Source organism: Carlito syrichta, unplaced genomic scaffold (genome assembly GCF_000164805.1).
Source record: "Carlito syrichta isolate Samal-C Ts95f unplaced genomic scaffold, Tarsius_syrichta-2.0.1 Scaffold303695, whole genome shotgun sequence".
In the NCBI taxonomy this organism is placed as follows: domain Eukaryota; kingdom Metazoa; phylum Chordata; class Mammalia; order Primates; family Tarsiidae; genus Carlito; species Carlito syrichta.
The window spans coordinates 775,431-798,111 of NW_007247791.1; the positions used below are offsets into that span (position 1 = coordinate 775,431).

Consider the following 22,681-nt stretch of genomic DNA (forward strand, 5'->3'; position numbering starts at 1 on the left):
CCCGCAGCTGCCAATCTCATTCTTAGAGTCAAATATAAATTTTCAAAACCTGTTGAAAAATACTAAGAAAATAATGTAAAGCCCATAGCTGAAATAAGTGCAGACAGCATTTGCATAAATGTTTACATATGCCAGTTGCGCATAATATAATAGGCTGAGTAAATATTCCAAGCAAAACATATCTAGCAACTTCCAGGGTCATCTTCTTTTTTCACCTTCCTGTTTCTTCCTCACAAATTCATTTCAGCATATGTTGAGTTCATTTTGCACTTACCGAATGCCTAGGAGGACCAGACACCCTTCTAGGTATGTCATATTCAAGCGACCCCCTGAAGTTAGTAAATCAAAGCATTTCACAAAGGCAAACAACCTATAAATCTGTTATCTGGCGTTCCAGAATGTCACCTGGCTCTGATTTCGGAGAGTGGGTACAACTGTCTCACACAGGTCCAGAGATTCAAGGGTTAAAGGTCTTGTGATTCAAACCCCTGGGTCTGTATTCTGTGAAGATGGATATAATCACTGCCATCCATTGATGAGTTGTGCATAAAGCTACAGTGACAAACAAGGCCACAAGTTATCACAGGTTTCTGAAATTACTGATGTACGACTAAATCACCAGTGAGTGAAAGAGCAGTGGACCTCACCCTGAAAGCAGGCGGTAGCTTTCAATCTTCCCAATGGACTGGGAAATAAGCACTTCATCATTTAACGGGAGCGGAGGAAGTCACTTCATCATTGGCTTGTCGAATCAACTGCTGACACAAGAAACGTTTCCCCACTTAGAAAACCACAAATACTAAGGGACTGCTTAAAAGTTGGAAAATGCCCACCCCCTTTTTGGTCCATGCTAACTTTCTTCTTTGAAAATAAAGGCCAGTACTGGTTGGGGCATTTTTGGGACACTCAGTATTTGAACGCTAGTCATCTTCCACTAATTTTAGAGAATGAAAGCTTTGGTAAAACTGTCAATGGCGTAATTTTCTTTTCTCTTTCTTTTTTTTTTGAAGTAGGAGTCTTACTCTGTTTCCCAGGCTAGAGTGCAGTGGCACGCTCACAGCCACCACAGCCTTGACCTGCAGGGTTCAGGCGATCCTTCCACCTCAGCTGTCCAAGTAGCTGGATCCACGGGCTCGCGCCACCATGCCTGCCTAATTTTTTCACTTAATGTGAAGACAAAGACTCTCCAAGTTGTCCAGGTTGGTCTGAGCCCTGGGCTCAGGTAGTCCTCTCGTCTTCGCCTTCTAAAGTGCTGGGATTACAGGCATGAGCCACTGCTCCTGGCTTAAATTGATATATCACTATACCTGTGGATTTTTTATTTATCTGTATGACTCCAAATGCCAACTGAACAGTACTTCAGTTTGGCATCAAAAAGTGATCAAGTGCTGGATCAGATATTGTTACAATCTGAAACAATTTGTGAAAAATGTTAGGTCAAGTTTACATTCATGACACAAGATCTTGTAGCTCAGGATTAGAAAAGAAGAAAGAGAAAACCCAGAGCTAATCTATCAATTACCAAATAAAGCTAAAAATTGCTCCCAGAATTAATCTATACTGGCTATCTATATTTTAAAAAATAACTTAATGAATATGCATGTTAAAACTCTAATAAAAAAATGAATTAGCCAAAAGAGCCCAATTATCATTCAATGGTATTATTGAGGATAAAAGATAGAAATATTGGACATCTAGCAATCTTGCCACAGTCACCTAATTTGTGATTTTGGTAGGATACTAAGTATGAAAAAATGTTCCTATTTTCAAGCCAATATTAAATATAAGGAGGAAATAATTTTTTATAGACTGGAAAATATAGTTTATTTAAAAAGTAAATGAGAGAGAGAAAAAGAGAGGAGATTCACCTCACCAAGCTAGGGGAGAGGCTAAGGCTAGGAAACATGGTGACCGTGGTTCAAGGAGACACATGGTCAGACCATGGCTTAGCAAAGCAATGGCAGCCAATAAAATCAACATTGAATACTTATTGTGAAACTGCTGTTTTGCTTATAACACCCTCTTTAACCTTCAGAGCCATCCTATGTGGTAGTATTATCATCCTCATTTTTCAAGAATCTGAGTCTCAAGAAGTTACAAAGATAAACTTACTCAAAATCACACAGTCAATAGTGCTGAGCCTCAAATTAGCCTGGCCCAAGTCCGTCAGTCTTTCCATTTCACAGAGCTGGAGAAAACAGTAATCTGAAAAAATAACTCCTTTCACATCTAAACTTGCATTGTAGAGAAGGTACAAAACTGAAACTTTGATCTTGATGATTTATCAAGGGATCACTCAAAGATGTGAACAGATTGTTCCATCCACACTCTAAGATGTCTACTATAACAGACTTAATATAGCTTCCCACCCAAATATCCAACAGAGGGTGGTTCAGTTCTTCAGACACACACACATGCACACACACACAAAACCGCAACTGGACTTAACTTTCATCACTCCCATGCTGACTGGAATAGCAGAGAGCTGGAGGGGTGCTTTTATGCATGCTGCTGACTTGGGTAAGCACACTGGGCTGAGAAGACCTCTTTTCTTAAGTTCCATTGCCAAGCTGAATTTTATGAGCTTCACTGGCAGCTTATCAAATGCAAACTCTTAACTTACAGCCAAGTTATCTTACAGCAGCTGTTGGAAGGAATCATTTAGAATGCAAATCTAGTCCTTAATCTATGGGAAAACTGTTGCAGTGATGGATGATTTTTGAAGCAATAGTCCATGAAAGATACTCTGATGCCCTGTGGTATTGTGGAGGAAGAAGTATTTAGCTGCCATTGGTATTTCTTATCTTTTTGAGCAATTGTCCTTACAGAGGGAATTAGAGTCCTGAGGAAAGAGAGACCAAGTGTTTCAAAGCTGCCTCTTCTGCATAGGAAAAATTGAGATCAAAAGACAAAGTTCCAGATAATGTCTTCTTGGCATCTAGGATGGCACTAACTCTAGGTTACATCATCTAAAAGACACAGCATCAAGGATATAATAATTTGCCTAATATTCTCTGTGATGGCAATGAGGTAACAACCTTAGCACCCATCACTGACTCTGTTTCTAAAGAACCATGTTGCTTTAGTTATGAATTATCAAGTTGATAAATTCTTCTTTCTCATTTTATTTGTTTAACCGCCAGCTAACAGTGGCCTTCTGGAGTGCCTAATACAAGAAGAATTCACTGCATCATTCAAGACCTTTGCTATTCCTTTCTTCAGTTGAATGAAATCCTAGGAGATACTCCATCCTGGTTATTAAGAAGTTGTTTACTGAGAACACCTGGGCTTTAAGCAATATCTATGAAGGCCTCATCACATGGTGACTGCCAGAGTCAAGCAATAGAAAAATGTATGTCTCTATCTGTTCCTCTTTTGTTAGGCATGGAGAATAATTATTGTGAAGCTTCAAATCAATTCAAAGAATTATCAGAATAAAAATGAGGATACTGCTCTCATGAGTTTCAAGAAAAGAAAAGGGAATATGCATCCCTAAGAGATTTTTTCCCCTGTTTTCAGCTTGCATTTGTACACAGCAGAAGAACTTGAAGTCTAAATTATTTAACTTGAATATTAGTCCAGAAGCTTTCTTAACCCACAATGTGGCTCTAACCAGTCACTTAGGCAATGTGCCTACTGTTTCCCATAAGCCAACACACACAAAGAAAAATGCAGAAAGATGCCACTAACTATGCTTCCTTTTAGATCCTCCTGCTTTTCTCTGACTGCATCTCATCACGACTCACCTCTAGTTTTGTTCAATACACAGCTATCTATACCACAGACCTCCAGAGTCTGTGGTGGAGAGAATGAGGCTTTAATTGGGATTAGGAGCATATGCTGGATTCCAAACAATCAAAATAGGACACAAGCTGAATCTCTTCTGATTAACAAATGTTCCCCTATGCTCTCCAAGATTAGGCACTTCCAAAGCTCTTGATTATCCAAAATTTGTTTGTTTGTTTTCAGGGTTTTTTTTTTTTTTTAAGTCGGGGTCTCACTCTGTCACCCAGGTTGAACTGCAGTGGCATGATCATGGCTCACAGCAGCCTAAACTTCCTGGGCTCAGGTGATCCTTCCACCTCAGCCTCCTAAAGCTTCTGTGTAGCTGGGACTACAGGCATACCATCACACCTAGCTAACTGTTTTAATTTTTTGTAGACACGGGTTCTCGCTGTGCTACTCAGGCTGGTCTCGAACTCCTGGGCTCAAGCAATCCTCCCATCTCAGCCTTCCAAAGTCCTGGGATTACAGGCGTGAGCCATCATGCTCTTCCTCCAACATTTTGTTAATAATTAAACTAAAAACTTACTTGGGAAAAAAGCATACATCTCTCTCATTTGACTATCACCCTAGCTGACAATTGAGAATGTATGTCGTTGGGTATATGGACATCTTAATGGTTGATACAGTAGGTAATGAGGACCTTAACAATGTGCTTGGTGCTAAGATACCAAGAATAGTCTGGATCCATCGTAAAACCATCTAATGTTCATGCAGCGATCAAATACTGTGATGTCAGCAAATGGAGTAAGCTCACAGGAAGAAGACCCTATTCCTTCTCCAAGGATGAATCTGGGCAAAGCTAGCTTCTCCCATCTTTCCTAAGAATGTCTCCATTTATTTATTGTCATGGGGTATGGGTTTATATGGTTTGTGTTAGAAAGATGAGGAAGACCAACTCGGAGACGGTTGAAATATTACAGAGCTTAGATGAAAGAAAGCTCGGTTGTATATAACTAACAAGCATCATGACATTCATTTAGTCATTAATTTATGCATTCAGGTGGAATGCAGTGGCTCATACCTGTAGTCCCAGCTACTCAGGAGAATGAGATGGGAAGTTTGCTTGAGCCCAGGAGTGTGAGGCTGTGGTAAGTCATGAGTATACCACCACACTCTAGCCTGGGCACCACAGTGAGACACTGACTCAAAAAAAAAAAAAAGCATTCAATTAATATGTATTAATCACTATATACCAAGAAATACTGCAATGCAGGGGCATCCAATCTTTTGGCTTTGAGTAAAGAGGAATTGAATTGCCTTGGGCCACACAAAAATTATATAACATAGCTCACGTATACACATAATACGACTTCTCAAGCTGCTCGTCAGAGATGTTTGTTTAAACATGATGTTAAAAGATTTTGTGAGGCCACATTACTAGCTGTCCTGGGCTGCATGCAGCCCATGGGCTGCAGGTTGGGCATGCCTGCTCTAATGCTTAGATACAATAGTGAACCAAACAGGCAAAAATCTTTGCCCTGATAGAACTAACATTCTAATTGCAGTTGGGCAACACACACAATAAATATAAATCATGTAGCATGTTGAAAAATAATCCATGCTTAGGAGAAAACTACCAGGTGAGGAGGGTAGGTATGATGGGGGTTGAAGTCTTAAATACAGTGGTCACCTTAATTATCAAGAGATGGTGACACTTGGGGGAATCTTGAAGAAACCTGACCCCAATGTCATCTTTTTAATATTGCATTAAACTACTGTCTAGATTACTGTGTTGTAGAGAATGCCCTCGAATTTTGCACCCCAGACCAGTGCTTCACTGGCCTCACCTCGTCCCAGTCCTGGTCAGGAAGCCAGTGTGACTGGCCAGGAATGAGAGGCAAGTGGTGGGGAGACAAGGCCAGAAAGGCTCCCAGAGGCCATGTTTCATAGGGTCACATGGCCATTTTAAGGACTCTGCCTTCATCAAAGTGAAATGCAGCACCATTAAAGGGTTTTCAATATAAAACCACCTAACTGGGTATGGTGGCTTACTCCTGTAATCTCAGCACTTTGAGAGGCTAAGCCAAGGTGGGAGGATGACTTTGAACCGAGGGACAATTCAAGACCAGCCTGGGCAACATAGCAAGACCTCATCTCTACAAAAAATCAAAACAATTTAGCCGAGTGTGATGGTTCCACACCTGTAGTCCCAGCTACAAGGACTTTCACATATAAAAGCCACCTGACCATGACTTACATTTTTGAAATGTTGGCTGAAAGGAGCAGAAGCAGGGAGAATGATTAAGAGATTGTCTACAATAAGACAGACGAGAGACATTGGTAGCTGGGACCAGAGTGGTAGCACGAGGATCCTGAGAGGCGGTGAGGTTCTGGGTGTATTTTGGAGGTATATCTGATGTGCTTTGTGTTGGATTGCACCTAGGGTATAAGATAGGAATAGAAGATGACTCCAATATGTTTAGCCAGGGAACCAGGAAGATGGAATTGCCATTATGAGAGAAATGCTATCTGTGAAGCAGGCTTTGAAGACTGAGAAATGGCCCTTCGTTTTGGACATTCTAGGTATGAGGTATCAGTCAACCAAGGGCAGGCACTGAGTGAGTCAGCAGATATTTGAGTGTTGACTTGAGGGACAGATTTCAGCTGGAGATACAGGCATGGAGGTCATTCAGAAGTCTATATTGATAACTTATACCCCTCATCCATTTCCAGATACTGACACATTTGTTTGTGTGAACAAGACTTGGGAACATTTTTTAGAGAGTATGTTTCCTCAAGAGATGGGATAGGTTGTAGAATATGTTAACTTTCTCTTTTAACACTCTTCAGTGACCTAGGGGTTTGTTTTAAAACAATAGAAATTTAGGCTGGGCATGGTGGCTGTAATCCCAGCACTTTGGGAGCTGAGGTAAGTGAACTACTTAAACCCAGGAGTTAGAGGCTAGCCTGGGCAACATAGTGAGACCTTGTCTCTACAAAAAAAAAAAAAAGGAAAAGAAAAGAAAAGAAAAATTTGCCAGGCATGGTGGCACATGTCTCTAATCCCACTATTCTGGAAGCTGAGTAGATGGCTTGCCTGAGCTCAAGAGGTTGATGCTGCTGTAAGCTGTGATTGTGTCTCCTGACCTGGGTGACAAAGTGAGAAAAAGAAAAAAAAAAAGCAAGAAACTTGATTTTTCCATTGCGGTTTTAACTTTTTTTTCTTTTTCATTTTAAAGATTGGCAGTTTGCTTCAAATTAGAGGAGCTCACAGGGTCAAACTTTTAGTAATTGGAACCGACCACAAATGTATTGCTTCCCAAAATCTGCATCAAATTTTCTGCCAACATATAATGCAGTAATAGAATTACAATGCAAAATAAATGTCTCCAGAGAGGAAAAACTGGAGACAAAGACAGAGAGTGAGTGAGAGAGAGAGAAAGGGAGAGAGAGAATAAAGAGAGAGAGAATGAATGAATGAATCTCTTCCCTGAGTTATTTATTGAAAACACAAAGACACAAATAATTGGCACTGGGGGCACCAAAAGGGTGGAGGTAGGGAGGGCAGCAAGGGTTTAAAAACTATTAGGTACCATGCTCACTGTTTGGGGAATGAACACTCTAGAAGCTCAATTCCCACCAGTACACAACATGCCCGTGTGACAAACATGCAGTGAATCTAATTAAAAAAAAATCTGTCATTTCATATCAAACTGTCTACAATAAGTTGTAATAAATTTTTCATCCAACATGGGTGTTTTATAAATATGCCAACACTGCCACTTATATGGGGCTGATTTTCAAAGTGAAGCATTATACTGCGGCTAAAGTTTAAAATGTACAAAAATCTTATTGTAGGCTAAGATGCCAAGCTTCTTGTGGGCAGTCGTGTGACCAGCCTTTCTGGGCTGAGAAGAGGTGAACTCTGGTGACTTATTCTACATGAGAAAACCCAGACAGCTGATGAATCAGAAGGAAGAACAGGAGTAGGAGAGTCACTCAGTTCGATCGATTTTAAAACCTGAATAATGACTGTTCACTCCTTGACAAAACAGATCAACTCCTATCATGGGAAAATTCAAGACCACAGAGACATGAGTGAACCAGGTTGAGTTCAGAGGTCAGCTTTTCAAAACATTGAAATCCCATTCAATGCTGTGTTGTGTAGAAATATCTACACAGATCACTTTCTCAATAATTGATGTCATTTTTCCTTGGATTTGTTTCACGGATTAAAGTGAGAACCAGTCAGATGTAAATGCCAATGACAAATGAAAACGGATAACTCTGTTGGCCTCTTTCAATCAAAAGATAAAACTACGTCACTGCCACAGGAAGTCCAGTCATAAAATACACTTTAGGTTTTTGTAATTAAGCCTTTTAATAGAAAGATGTGATTTCTAATCAAATCCATGTTATTCTGTAATTTCATATGCGAATCTATTGTCTTTATACTGGATACCATAAATGTTAACATGTATTTCATGATTCTCTAAATTATTGTTTTAGGATTTATAAAGTAATAAAATATAACAAAAATGCAAGAAAGAGAAAAAGTTTCTTTATGGAATACAGAAAGGACATATTAAAATGTTCCAAAATCAGATATTTATTTGAAACCCTTTGTGAAATCAATAAATATTTGACCATGATGCCTCATCATTGCTCTAGAAACTGTCCTGTAATGCTACTGTCTTAGGAAATATGAGTTGGCTTGCAGAAATAAATACTATCACTACATATAACATATATCACAGAAACAGCCTAAGAGTAATGCTGACGTTGATTTTAAAATATTTTCTTCTCAGTGTTTTAAACTGTGAAGAGAGCTAGTTAGTGTTACTTAAAATAAGATGAAAATTAAAGATAAATATTCCCTAGCCCAAGCCAAAACATAAAACAAAAACCTAACTTAAGAAACCATTAAAAATCAACAAAATTAGACTTGCAAACATTCTAGGAAAACACATGCTAAACTGTTTTTTTTTACAGAAGTACTGAATATTCATTGAATTATAATTCATATGATTTTAATTCCTACACTATCTGCATTAAGAATTGGAAAAGGCTAAAATGATAACAAGGGTACAATAGATGATCATCAGCTCTTCCTGAAATAAAAAGGCAAGAGCAGAATAATAACAATATAGTACAAATAATCAAGCAAACTTTGAGAGCTATTTTGTATGAGAGCGAAGACAGAGTCACAGATAGACATGACAACTCAATGAGACCTAAATGTAAATGACAAAACCATCGACAAAAGCCTTGAAGGAAAATGCTTTTCCCATCGAGGGATGATTTGTACTGGCCTCCAGGTGTAATATTATGTGCACTGATGAGCTGATCAACAGAACAGAACTTCTACCCAGCTGTAATCAAGAGTGATTGATGGTTGGGACAAAAAAGTTGATTATCATGACAAGTTCGCTGATGCAGAGAAAATAAGCTCTGCTGGGAAATGGAGAAAACCTGTTCGGAGACTACCTTCTGAAATCTTCTTTATAAAGGAATCTAAGAGAAGGTTAAAAGTTGTGCAGACGGACCTGACGTCCCGATAAACCTGATAAGAATAAATCTGCCATAAATCAGTCTCCGCAGATTTCCCACATACAGAATTTAAAAGCTCATTTAAGCCCAATAAAGAGTAACCACATACCTTGAATGTTACTTGTGTGATTATGGCAAGATCTCTCTGCTTCTCAGCGTTATCATTGAACACCACACGTGGACATAGAGAATTAAACTTTCCCAGCACACCATCCCTCCATTTCTCCTCAGCTCCCACTTCACAAGGTAAGAGTTCCCCAAATGATTACAACCTTTACCACTATCGGATTCAATTTGTATCAAAACACAGATTTGGACTTAGACAACAGATCCCAGAGGCAGCATTCTGCATTTAAAACAAGGTTTGGCAGGCTTGAAAAGGTGGAATGCGGGCCAGCGTGTTGGGTTAAGTACAAGGTTCTAAAATAGTACCTGGACTGTACAGAGACCTATAGATCACAAAGGAATACATTCATCTTTTCAAGTTTTGGTTCTACAGTCACTTAAAGAATCCTAGCAATGCAATCTAAATGTAGCGTGTAATTTATCGCATGCCTGGTAACAATTTCATTCCCCTTAAGCCTAAAACCAAACCAAACTGTCACTCCTAAACCAATCACCATAAGAAACTTTTAATGGAAGAAGGTAAGAATGAATAGAAGGTTCACTATATCGAGATTTTTGGCCGTGTGAACACTTGGAAAAAGTAAACACATTTCATCACAATTACTTTAGTTTATTAATATAGAGACTAGGACTCAGTGAAAAAGAAACAATAATGAAACCAACTGTTGGGACAAGAAAGTACATTCTCAGAACCAAAAGACACCCAGAACAGACACAGACAAGTTACCTCTTCCTCAAATTCCTTTGCTCCTCTGACCAGGGACAAACCCTTCTACCGTCCTAGTTTGCAAGGCTACAGTGAAGCTATTGATTCATAAAATGTGAAATAAACTATAATGAAACAGAAAAATGACAGGGTCCTGATAAACAGTGACTACAGTGAATGAAAAGGGATGAGTTTTACCTTTGTGACTTTCAATTACTGGTGCCTATTAATCTAGTTTCTACTTTTGTTTTCCACTAGTTTTGTTAGTGACAAGTAGTATTTCAAGAACTGGAAATAGTCGTAAAAAGATAGAAAATAACTGATTATATTTTTAGTAGATATGTATAACTAAGCAATTTCTGGATAACTGGGTTACATCCAGGGTTTTATTCCACAGCTAATAAAGATTTCATCAGATGTGACACAAACTCTGAAATATTCAGTTATAATCATAAAGTTACACTTTGGGGATTTTTGACAATAGTAATTTTCTTTTTCAAATAACCTAAAATCCAGAGACTACTGGATTTCTAGAATCACAAGAACCAGTTTCCAGGCCATTCTTCAGTCTAATTTCTTTTATTCATTTCTCTTTAAAAATGTGATTTTTCTTATTTAAGTTTCAAAGAATCAGTTACCTAGGATATGAATCCTGCATTGTGGAGGAATTAGGCCCTGAGGAAAAGTAAACCTACAATTCATTTTAATAAAAAATTTTGAAATTCTAAATACTCCTTAGTGAAACTGGAACTAAGACCAGCTTAGATAGTCTTGCTTCTACCTTCGTTTCCTTGTCATGGTAATAAAAAATAAAAAGCATGTTTCTGGCTTTGAGCACTTCGTTAACTTGTTTATTCAACATTTTATTACATGATATCTAAGACATATATAGCCTTCCTGCCATGAATAGCTTCTTGCCTCCATTTCCATGAGCTCATGGATTACTTCCAGTTCATTTCATTGGAAGCATACCTCTTGCTTCACTAAGGCTTTTGGCCCTTCCGGTCACATTCTATCCTTCCAGCTTTCCCTCCTCTCAAACTGCATTCAATGAAACAGACTCTCTGCTTAGATTCTCTCCTGCTCCCTTCAATACTCACTCACTACAATAACCATGCCCCTTAGCTAGCTCTCAATTCTGAAATGTCTTTCTTTATTCTCACAATTCTTGAGTATACTGCTGGTATCCACCCTTGATTAACTTGTGTAATGTGTGTAGAACTTAAGTGGCCAATTGTCTTCATTGAAAACTATCAGCTGGAACCAATGCAAGTCTCAGAATACATTGTCCAAAAGGTATGTCACCTGATATGATAAATGAAAGCACTGTGTTGGAGCTTAAGAACCCTTTTTCCTGTCCACCTAGCTGTTTCAACAACGTATTGCCCTTGCAAAAGCCAACTAAATCTTCTAGCCTTTGTTTCTCCAAATATACAATGAGCAAATGGACAGAATGATTTCTTAGACCTCTCTATGCACCAGTATAAAACAACTTCTCTGACTTGCCCACAGTACCACAGAAATGCAAATACCCCTTTGCTTACTGGAAGTTATATTTGCATCTACTCATCATATCTAAAGTCAACTTTCTCTTTCTAGACATTTAAGGTCATATTTTCCATGTCTAGGAGAAGTTGAAGGAAAAATGAATTTTAGTATTTTTCTTTGTTTTTAAAGAAATGAAACCCAGAGAAATATGAACTCTTCTATAAAGATTTCTCTTTTCTCAGTCCCTTCTTCTTCATTCCATGTTCAGATGAAACTCTGGAGTATCAAAGACTGACTCGGAGAGTCCTGAAATGACCTCATAGTCGGGGTTTCATTTTTAAAATTATGCCAAAGAAGCACACTGCTTAAGCAGATTCCTATGCTCTTGGCTGCCTCACAATCTCCTGAAATCTCTTAACAGCTAGACCCAATATTTCTTGCATGTCCCTTCTGTTCAAGTTTTGTTTTTTGAGAATTTCTGACAGAGCTGTGGGTTCCACACAAGAAGTGGAAGCCAGTGAGGCTGAGAGATAAAATGTGTCTCTAATACACCCAGAATCTAAGCCCTTCAAAAGAGACCTCCCAGTCACTTGTTTCAAACACAGCCACAGCCACCAGCCCGTCACCACATTCTACAGAGCAGCTCCTCACACAGCCATGACCCAAGAGGCCAACTAAACCTCATCGGGTCCTCAGATGTGCCTTCTCTTTTATACAAGCTGAATGACTCTGTCAAAGGACTACTTTTGAAGAAGAAAAAGCACCCAGAGAGAAGGCCATGGGGCTCTGGCCAAAGCCCCAAATAACTCTGAGTCCTGGAGACTTGCAGAGAGAACACTCTCATCAAAGGGGTGTTTCAAAGCTGCCTGGAAATTTAAGGTATAGTTGGGTCCCTCAGAAGATCCTAGGATACAGCAGCAGCAACAACAGACATAAAGAGGTTGATTTTTTTTTAACAGATGCAGTTTTGCCAGGGACAAGTTGCCCCTGCAGTTTTCTAAAAAGTAAAGATTTACCAGGAGCCCAAAGACACATGACCAATTAAGAGCCAGTAACTCGCTCTAAACAACAGGTTGCCTCATTCCTGATGCTATGAGCTTCTTGCCGTTTCATTCTGCTCTCCTGGAGACTGCTTTCAGGTTTGAGATGACATGCACATCTCACACCCACAGATTTGTACTAACCTTTCTCCTAGGCGATGAAATAAAGTTCTGAAATCTAAATGCAAGAATGATGTGGTATCTCTATACGCTCATGGGCATGTTTTCAGAAAATCCTTAGCAAATTGTAACAGGCCTTCAAAATGGAATTTATAATTTGAGACAAAATATGTAGCTTAAAAAATAACAAAATAATAGATGCAACCATTCCCTTTTCCTTTATAAAGTTCAAGCATATTTGGAAAATAAAAAAAGTAGAAAGAAGTAAGAGACTAGTCCTTTGTCCCCAGTAGAATTGCCATTGATTCTTGCTCTTCCCCACTAAATGGCATTTCCTTTAAACACAAATAATATTGATTTAAATAGTAAAAATATATCTGATGACATGATGTTAAGCAAAATGATCAAATTTGTCATTTTGCTCGGGAAAAAAATACTCCTATCAGCATCCTCATCATTATTACTTTTACATCATTATTATTATTACATCATTATTACACACTTGGTTTTAGATGTGATGACTAAGAGATGTGAATTAAATTCACACACTTGGTTTCATTTCGCTATACTTCTAGGCTCTACAATGCGAAATAAGAGATTTCTATGCTATAGTACCATTGGCAAATGTACCTGTTACACTGGTGATGATCCCAAGGATCTCCTTTTGGAGAAATATAAGGCATTCAAGCAATATTATGCTCTAATGAGGCCTCTTTTGTCCTTTTGGTTTATCAAACAGTTCCCTGAAATAACTGAGGCTTGACAGTCCTGAGTCATTTACTGTATTCTAGTTCAGTCAAATGAATATCTATTTAAAGTTGCAAGGCATTTGCGCTTGAATCGTGAGAGTGACTGAACATGAATAATGCCATCAGAGAGGACTCGTGAGTACTGGTGGATAAGACCTTGCTCCTGAATGGCCTTCCACATCACTCTGGTTCCTTCCATCAGCTCTTTAAGGAAAGACACCTTCAGGTCTTCGTTCTAGGACAGCCTGACCAAGCAGGAAATGCAGAGATCAAGCCATGCCATTGTTGTAGCATCTGCTGAAATTTCCGAATGAACTTGCTGCACCCTTGTGTACCTTGACCAGATGAGGTATAAACCTTGCTGAACCTTGGCCAGATGAGGCATAAACAGCAGAGAAATGAATATTGTCCCACACAGTCACTTACTGGTCATGTGGCCTTGTACAGAACTCCTACAGTCTCTGCATCTAGGGTTTTGCATGTGAAATTAGCAAAAGGTCTCTTCTGCCTCTAACCTATTATGGAATTGTATCGTGAGGTGGCTATCTATAATAAAAGATGTTAAAACTTTATAGGTCTTTTGTTTGGGAGGGGAGATCCTATTTCCCATTCTGTAAACAATGATTGAGTATTCATTCTCTACATCACTTAATAAACTTACATTCATGTTGGCCTTGCTATAAATCGTCTTTCAGAAACACACTAACTAACTTGCCCAGGCCACATGGTAATTTATGCTTATTTTAAGATGCTGATAAAATAATTGGACAAATTACAGCCCTTCAGTCTTTAATTGGAAGCTTTCTGCACAACCCCATGTATGTTTAATATGAATGTCGAGAAGAGTTTTTGTCAAGAAAAAGCCTACACCAGGAAAAGGTAATCTGATTAAAAATGCATATAATATAATGTATGACATTTTAAAAGCTATCTAGCTGCAAGGTTAAAAATAGGAACTGTATCATACAGGAAATAAGTATGGCAAAACACCAAGCTACATAGTTAATGATATGAAGGGTTAAAAAAAATAAATAAAAGCTTAGAGGAAAAGGAAATTGAATTTTCATGATCGAAAGATGAAAAGAACTACAAGCTATTATTTCCATCGAAAGAGGAAGATGATTTGAAATGTAAAAAAGTTCAGGCCGGGATCAGTGGCTCAGCCTGTAATCACAGAACTTTGGGAGGTCAAGGAGAGTAGATTGCCTGAGCCTGAAGGCTCAAGACCAGCCCGGGCAACCTGGCAAGACCTCGTCTCTACAATAAAATTAAAAATAGCCGGGCATGGTAGTGTGCCTCTGTAGTTCTGGCTACTTAGAAGGTTGAGGCGGAAGGATTGCTGGAGCCCAGGAGGTCGACGCTGGGGTGGCCATGAGCGTGCATGCCACTGCACTCCAGTCAGGGCAAAAGACTGAGACTCCAACTCAAAAAAAAAAAAAAAAGTTCATAAGGCAAAAATGTTTTCCCTATGTGATAGAGGATTCAACCAAGAATACAACTGAGATGCAGTGTTATTTTTCCAAAAAGATCCAGGTGTAAAAATGGAAACAGGAAGACAAATTCCAGATTTATCTGGGAAGAACAAAAGGGTTGTAGTATTGGGATTAGAAAGCCTTTTCTTGGGATTAAAATGATCCAGCATGATATGTTTGTATATTTTGATTTTGTTTTTCCTTTATATGGGGATTATCTTCTTATACATGAATCAATTGATAAAGCCAACTGATCTTAGCATTCAATATCCAAATATTCTATAATTAGTGTTTATGGACACGGCTGGTCATTAAGGAAGCAAATCTAACATTTCCAGTGCATAAATTCCTCTTATTGACAAATATTGAAACAAAGACATTATTTAAGTTTCTAAGAGAGTTTGTACTCCTGTATTTCACTTCTACAATAATTATGCTTTATTTGTAAGACAGTTAAAATGTTGTCATGTCATTTACAAACTCGACACTGGATCTTACAATTTAAAAAAATAAATACAACTGCCACTTCTAAAATTAGCACTGCATAGTGAATTTATCTCCAAGGTTCAAGATAAAAAGATCGCACAAGGGCAATGAATTTATACACGTCTAACTTGCATATACCAAATAAACTGGACTGAGTGACTACCTGACAAATTCAAACAGTCACGGAATGCAGTTCCAACCTAAGTCAGACATCCAAAATAAAACACAGTATCTGTGGTAGGGAAAATAATGGGTGCCCAAAGATGTTTAAATCTTACTCCCTGGAAATTGTGAATATGTTCTATCACCTGACAAAGGGGGGTAGGTTAGCAGATGGAAATGAGGGTGCTAATCAGTGGACCATTAAATAGAGAAATTACCCTGGATTATCCAGGTGGGCCCCTTGTGAATCACACGGCTCTGTAAATGGAAGAGGAAGGCTAAGGAGGGCAAGTCAGAATGATTCTAGGTGAGAAGAACTGCATCTCCCACTGCTGTTTTGTATATGGAATGGGACCCCAAGGCACGCAGCCCCCAGAAATTGAAAGAGGCAAGAAATGAGATTCTTCCCTGGAAGCTGCAGAAGGAACATAACACCTGTAGGCACCTTGACTTTAACCTAGGGAGGCCATTTCTGGCAGTGCGACTTCAGAGCTGAAATATGATACAGTCGTACCTCAGTGATGCTGCACTTTGGTTCCAGATGACCGCAATGAAGCAGGTATCACCATAAAGCAAGTGACATGTATTTCGTCATTTCCCAGTGCATATCCAAGTTATGTTTACACGACACCGTAGTGTGTTCAGTATGAAACAGCATTACGTTTAAAAAATAATGCACACACCTTAATTAAAATACTTCATTGCTATAAAAATGCTAACAATCACCTGACCCTTCAGCAAATTGTAATCTTTTTACTGGTGGAGGGTCTCGCCTGGATCTGGATGGCTAGTAGGTGATCAGTGTGGTGGGTGCCGAAGGCTGGAGTGGGTGTGGCAATCTCTTGAAATAAGACAACAATGAAACCTGTCACAATTATTGACTGACTTTCTTTCACAGAATACTTCTCTGTAGCATGAGATGCTGTTTGATAGCATTTTGCCCACAGTAGAACGTCCTTCAGAATTGGAGTCAATCCTCTCAAACCCCGCCACTGCCTTGTCAACAAGGTTTATAGAATATTCTAAATCCTCTGTTTTTCTTTCAACCATGTTCACAGGATGTTCATCAGGAGTAGATTCCATCTTAAGAAACCAAGTTCTTTGTTCATTCATGGGAAGCAGCTCTTCAGCCATAAAAGTTTGATCACAGAATTTGCAGCAATTCTGTCACATCTTCAGTATCCACTTCTAATTTTAATTCTCTTGCTATTTCCACGACATCTACAGTTACTTCCTCCACTGAGGTTCTGAAACTCTCAGAGTCATCCCTGGAAGTTGAAATCAACGTCTTCCAAACTCCTGCTCACGTTACTATTTTGACCTTCTCTTGCAAGTCACAAATATTCTCAATGATATTTACAGGGTGAATTATTTCCAGAAAGTTTTCAATTTACTTTGCCCAGATCCATCAGAGCAATCATAATCTGCAGCATAGTCTTATGAAACGTATTTCTCAAATAATAAGACTTGAAAGTCAAATTACTTCTTTATCCATGGGCTACACAATGGATGTTGTGTTTGCAACCATGTAAACAACATTAATCTCCTTGAACATCAGAGCTATTGGGTGTCCAGGTGCATTGTCAATGACCAGTCATATTTTAAAAGAAATCTTTTTTCTTCTGAACTGTAAGTCTCAAGAGTGGGCTTAAAATATTCATTAAACCATGCTGCAAACAGATGTACTGTCACACAGGCTTTGCTGTTCCATTTATAGAAAACAGGAAGAGGAGACTTAGCATAATTCTTAATGGCCCTGGGATTTTCAGAATGGTGAATGAGCATTGGCTTCAACTTGAACTCACCAGCTCTGTTAGCTCCTTTTTTTTTTATTCTGAGTAGGAGTCTCACTCTGTCACCCAGCTGGAGTACAGTGGCATGCTCACGGCCACCAAAGCCTCGACCTACTGGGCTCAGGTGATCCTTCCACCTTAGTCTTCCAAGTAGCTGGAACTATAGGTGTGTGCCACCATGCCTCGCTAATTTTTTTTTTTTTTTGAGTAGGATTCTCACTCTGTCACCCAGACTGGAGTACAGTGGCACGCTCATGGCCACTGCAGCCTCGACCTGCTGGACTCAGGCAATCCTTCTGCCTCAACCTTCCAAGTAGCTGGAACTACAAGTGCATGCCACCATGCCCGGCTTATTTTTTAATTTATTGTAGAGACGAGGTCTCACCAAGTTGCCCAGGCTGGTCTTGAATCCCTGGGCTCAAGCAATTCTCTCACCTTGGCCTCCCAAAGTGCTGTGATCACAGGTGTAAGTCAAGGTACCTGGCTTCCATTAGCTCCTCACAAGACAGTCAGCCTGTCCTTGAAGCCTTCAGGCCACATATTGACTTATTTTCTTTAGCTAGGAAAATGCTAGGTGGCATCTTCTTCCAAAAGAAGGCTGTTTTGTTTACATTGAAAACCTGTTGTTTAGTGTGGCCACCTTCATCAGTGATCCAGCTCTGCGGCTTCCCTATCAGCACTTGCTGTTCCACCTGCACTTTCATATCACGGAGTTGGCTTCTTTCTTTACATCTTATAAACCAACTTCTGCTAGCTTTCAAATTTTCTTCATCAGCTTCCTCACCTCTGTCAGCCTTCATAGAATTGAAGAGAGTCAGGGCCTTGCTCTGGATTAGGCTCTGACTTAAGGACATGTCATGGCTGGTTTGATCTCCAATGCAGACCACTAGAACTTTGTCCCTATCAGAACTTCCTCTCTATCACTATAAAAATCAGGTTAATTTACATTCTTATCATGTGTGTGTTCACTAGGGGTAGCATCTTTAACTTCCTTTAAGAACTTTTCCTTTGCATTCACAACTTGGCTAACCATTGAATGCGAGCAGCTTAGCTTTCAGCCTATATCCGCTTTCAACATACCTTCCTCATTATCAAGCACTTACTGCTTTTGATGTGAATTGAGAGATCTGTGACTCCTCCGTTGGCTTGATCACTCAGAGGCCACTGTAGGGTTTTTGATTGGCCTAATTTCAGTACTACATGTCCGGGAGTAAGACAGGCAGAAGAGAAAAAGGAAGACAGGGAATGTCCAGATAATGGTACAGTCAGAACACTCAATATGTATCAGTTAAGTTCTATCTTATATGGGTATGGTTTGTGTCACCACAAAACAATTACCATGTAATATTCATGATCACTGATCGCAGGTCACCATAACAGATATAATAATAATAGAAAAGTTTTAAATATTGAGAGAATTACAAAATGTGACACAGAGACACAAAGTACACTAAGATATGCCTATATATTCGGGTTGTGTCAAGCCACTAATTTTGTGGTGATTTGCTACAGCAGCAATAGAAAACTGAACTGTAACCAGTTAGTAAATGGGCAAGCCTGCAATGGTTTTATTATGACCCAGACTGATTAGTCCAAATCCCCCAAATACCTTGGCCATGTTTTTTTTGCCACATGCTGGACAAACCTGAGGGCAAATTTGTGAGACTGAGAAGCCAATCGTTCCTAATAAATGAATATTGATTCCTATGACACCTTGAAACTTCAATAACAAAATAAATTACCAATCTCTCTTAAAAGGAAATAAAATAAGACTACATTTTGGAAAAAAAGGTATGTTAATATTCCTTATGTTGTGTCGCATTCTTCTTATTGTTAATGCTAATAATTATATATGTAAATGCCTACGTGTTTTCTAAAGCATATCTGGCTGGGCATGGTAGCTTATAGCCGTAATCTCAATACTCTGGAAGGCTGAGGCAGGAGGATCGCTTGAGGCCTAGAGTTCAAAGCAAGTCTGGGCAACATCGAGAGACAAAATTAAAAAGCTAGCAGGTGTGGTAATGTTCTTATAGTCTCAGCTACTCCAGAGACTGAGGTGTGAAGAGTGCTTGAGTCCAGGAATTGAAGGCTGCAGTGAGCTATGATCATGCCACCGCAGTCCAGCCTGGGTGACAGAGTAAGACCTTGACTGTAACAAATATGCAAAGCTTATCTGACAGCATTTCTAAAGCATTCAATAATGAGTTTGATATCAATCTGCAGAATCATAAACCCTCCCAAAAACCACCATCTGGAAGTGGTCAGTGGCCCGTCACTTGGCATAATCAACCAAAAGACCTGGTCTGGATGTACAGCCGTAATGCCTACACTTAGTGGGAGACTGGGCTCAATGACCTTGAAGTCTTTTTCTGATATCTAGTTTACAGGAAGTATTCTTAATACCAAGGAGAAAATGGACAATGAAATCTTAGACAGGAGGAGATATTTTAAATAGCCCCATTAGATGTTAGAAGCTGGCAGCGTGGCTCCTTGGAGACTTTGCATCATTAACTGATCAGTTCCAAAGTAAAATATCAATACAACTTAGGAGAAAAGGAACTAAAAAAGATCTACTGAAAATAATAATTATGAAAATATGATTGCTTGCTGAGTGTTTAGAAATTGATAAACGGTACAACTCTTGAGTTCAGAACTCTTATTTACATATTAAGAGGACTCTTGGCCGGGCGCGGTGGCTCAACCTGTCATTCCAGCCTTTTGGGAAGCTGAGGCAAGAGGATTGCCTGAGCCTGGGGGTTTGAGACCAGCCTGGGCAACTTGGTGATACCTCGTCTTTACAATAAATCACAAAACCTAGCTGGGCATGGTGGCGTGCATCTATAGTTTCAGCTACTTGGAAGGCTGAGACAGAAGGATCACCTGAGCCCAGCAGGTCGAGGCTGTGGTGGCTGTGAGTATTCTACTGTACTCCAGCCTGGATGACAAGAGTGAGGCTCCAACTCAAAAAAAAAAAAAAGAAAAAGAAAAGAGGATGCTTCATTTTTACAACAGCTAGAGATTATGTAATAATCAGCATCTAAAAATACTTTACTGTTAATAAATTAAACCATCCTATGGTAAATTTCTGCAATTCAAATCAAATCAAAGTACTCAGCATTTTAAAACCAAAAACATTCCTTCAAATAAAATGCTGTATGCTTGGTGTGTTTTTTGTTTTGATCTGTTATGTTTTGTTTGTTGTTGTTGTTGTTATTCCAGCAAATACCATCTAAGTACGGGTATGGTCTGAATAATGGTATTCCTGTGAAATTCATATGTTGAAATTCTAACCCCCCAAGGTGATGATATTAGGAGGTGGGACCTTTTGGAAAACAATTAAGTATGAAGGCAGAACCTTCATGAATGAGTCTGGTTCCCTTATAAAACAGGCTTAAAGGATTCTTTTACCCCTTCCATCATGTCGGAATACAGTGAAAATGTACCATCTATGAACCAGAAAGCTGGCCCTTACCAGACACTTTTAATTTGCCAGCACCTTGAGCTTGAACTTCTCAGGCTCCAGATCTGTGAGAAATCGGTTTTTGCTGTTTACAAGCTACTCAGCTTATGGTATTTTGCTTTAACAGGCCAACTAATCTAAGACAGTGGCTAGCCTTGCCATCTGCTCTTCTCTTTTAAAGTCCATGGAAGTAATATTCTGAAATCATTTCATGACTGCATTAGTAGGTATGAGTTTATAGGACACTAGCAATTCTTATATAAAACGAAATGTTCTTCTCACAGAAGAAACAAACCACTTTATTTATGCCATATTTATTTGCTAGACCTGATTAGCTTATATTCTATCCTTATCACCAGAGCTTCGAAGGGATATACTTGACTGGGGTGATTAAGTACTGGAAGCCCTAACACTCTGCAGAATCCAGATCTGTTTGGTTATCTCCATACTGCCTGCTGGTTTTGGACAAGATGATGGCCCCTTGGAAGAGTTCATTTTGGTAGGAGGGAGCCCTCGGTTTGCCTGGAACATGACTGGTGTTCAATTCCTATTTTTTCTAAACCAACATTTCTTCTCTCTCTGCATCTGCCAAGACTAACTCCATACCAAACAGGGTTGGCACAGGTGGAGGGTGGAGGTAGAGGAGGGAGAAGACACGCAGATTTTTTTTTTTTTTTATATTGGCCACAGGCCAAAATCAGTATCACTGTGAGGGATCCAGGATTCACCCTTTTCTCACTTAGAAAAGGTATTAAAGGTGAAAATAATTCCCTGAATAACTTGAAAAGCACTAGTTGGGTTCACCAATATTCTTCTGCATATTCTCCACGTAAGAACTTAGATTTTATTCTTTTGGGGTTTGAGTAATTTGATGTTTTTAGGAGGACTTTAAAATGTGACTACACCTAGGACAATAACTTGAGAGCTCTAACACAAATATATTTTAAAACATAAGGGCTAGTATGGAATTTGGGGCCAATGTGGCAGGCAAAAAGTGTTTACAAAGCCAAAATCTTGGCCTTGAAATATAATTTGGTACCTATCTCATTTCAGAGCTGTAATCTATTCAAAGCTTCATTGGTCCTAAATTTAACTATTCCCAAAGACAAAGTGTATTATCTATGTGTAACATAGATATAGGTATATAAGATTGTAGATGTGCAACTTTTCTATATAATAAACAGCCAAACATAATAAAATAATCTCCAAAATTAAAGCATAGAAGGAGTTAAAACACTGTCTTTGAATTTTGTCATGCACAGTTATTGGAGAAAAATGTTTAAGAAATCTTTTATCCTACAAGATTATAATGACATAATGCATATTTTTAGTGAACACTCAATGATAAACTTACATCAGAATTAAATCTCAACTGGCAAATGTTGCATGATATGATTTGCTTTCTTCGATGGGGGAGAGGAACCCCGAACGTATGATTTATTACAGCTTTTTGAATTGGGTCCATCTGTAATGAGAAAAAAAAAAACACAACAAATAGAAATAAAACTTGTCAGTTCCATTGGAATTTTGCCTGTTTCATTAAACAACCAATCTGTACAGCTTCAATCTACTGCTCACATTATAAAGAACAATTTTATTCTAAGAAACAGCATTTTTACCTTCTTGGGAATTAAATAACAATAAGCACAAAGCACAGTATGATAAGGAAATGATAAATGTACCCATGAGACTCTGCATACTAACTGTTTTTCCCATTTGGGATCAACAGTTGTCTCCATTTAGTAATGCTTAAATATAATTAAAAGTTTATCAAAACTCAAGTTATTGCTAGTGCCAGGAATC

At 38.9% G+C, this 22,681-nt stretch overlaps 1 protein-coding gene across 1 annotated transcript in view; it reads right to left on the minus strand.

Moving 5' to 3' along the window:
- ZNF385D (zinc finger protein 385D) overlaps nt 1-22,348 on the minus strand; it is a 137,651-nt gene extending 115,303 nt beyond the window's left edge. The window contains exon 1 of the mRNA XM_008059075.2: nt 22,233-22,348. Within this exon, the coding sequence (XP_008057266.1) occupies nt 22,233-22,343 (111 nt within the window). The 5' untranslated portion in view covers nt 22,344-22,348. The remainder of the gene's footprint in view (nt 1-22,232) is intronic.
- Nucleotides 22,349-22,681: the final 333 nt, after the last annotated feature.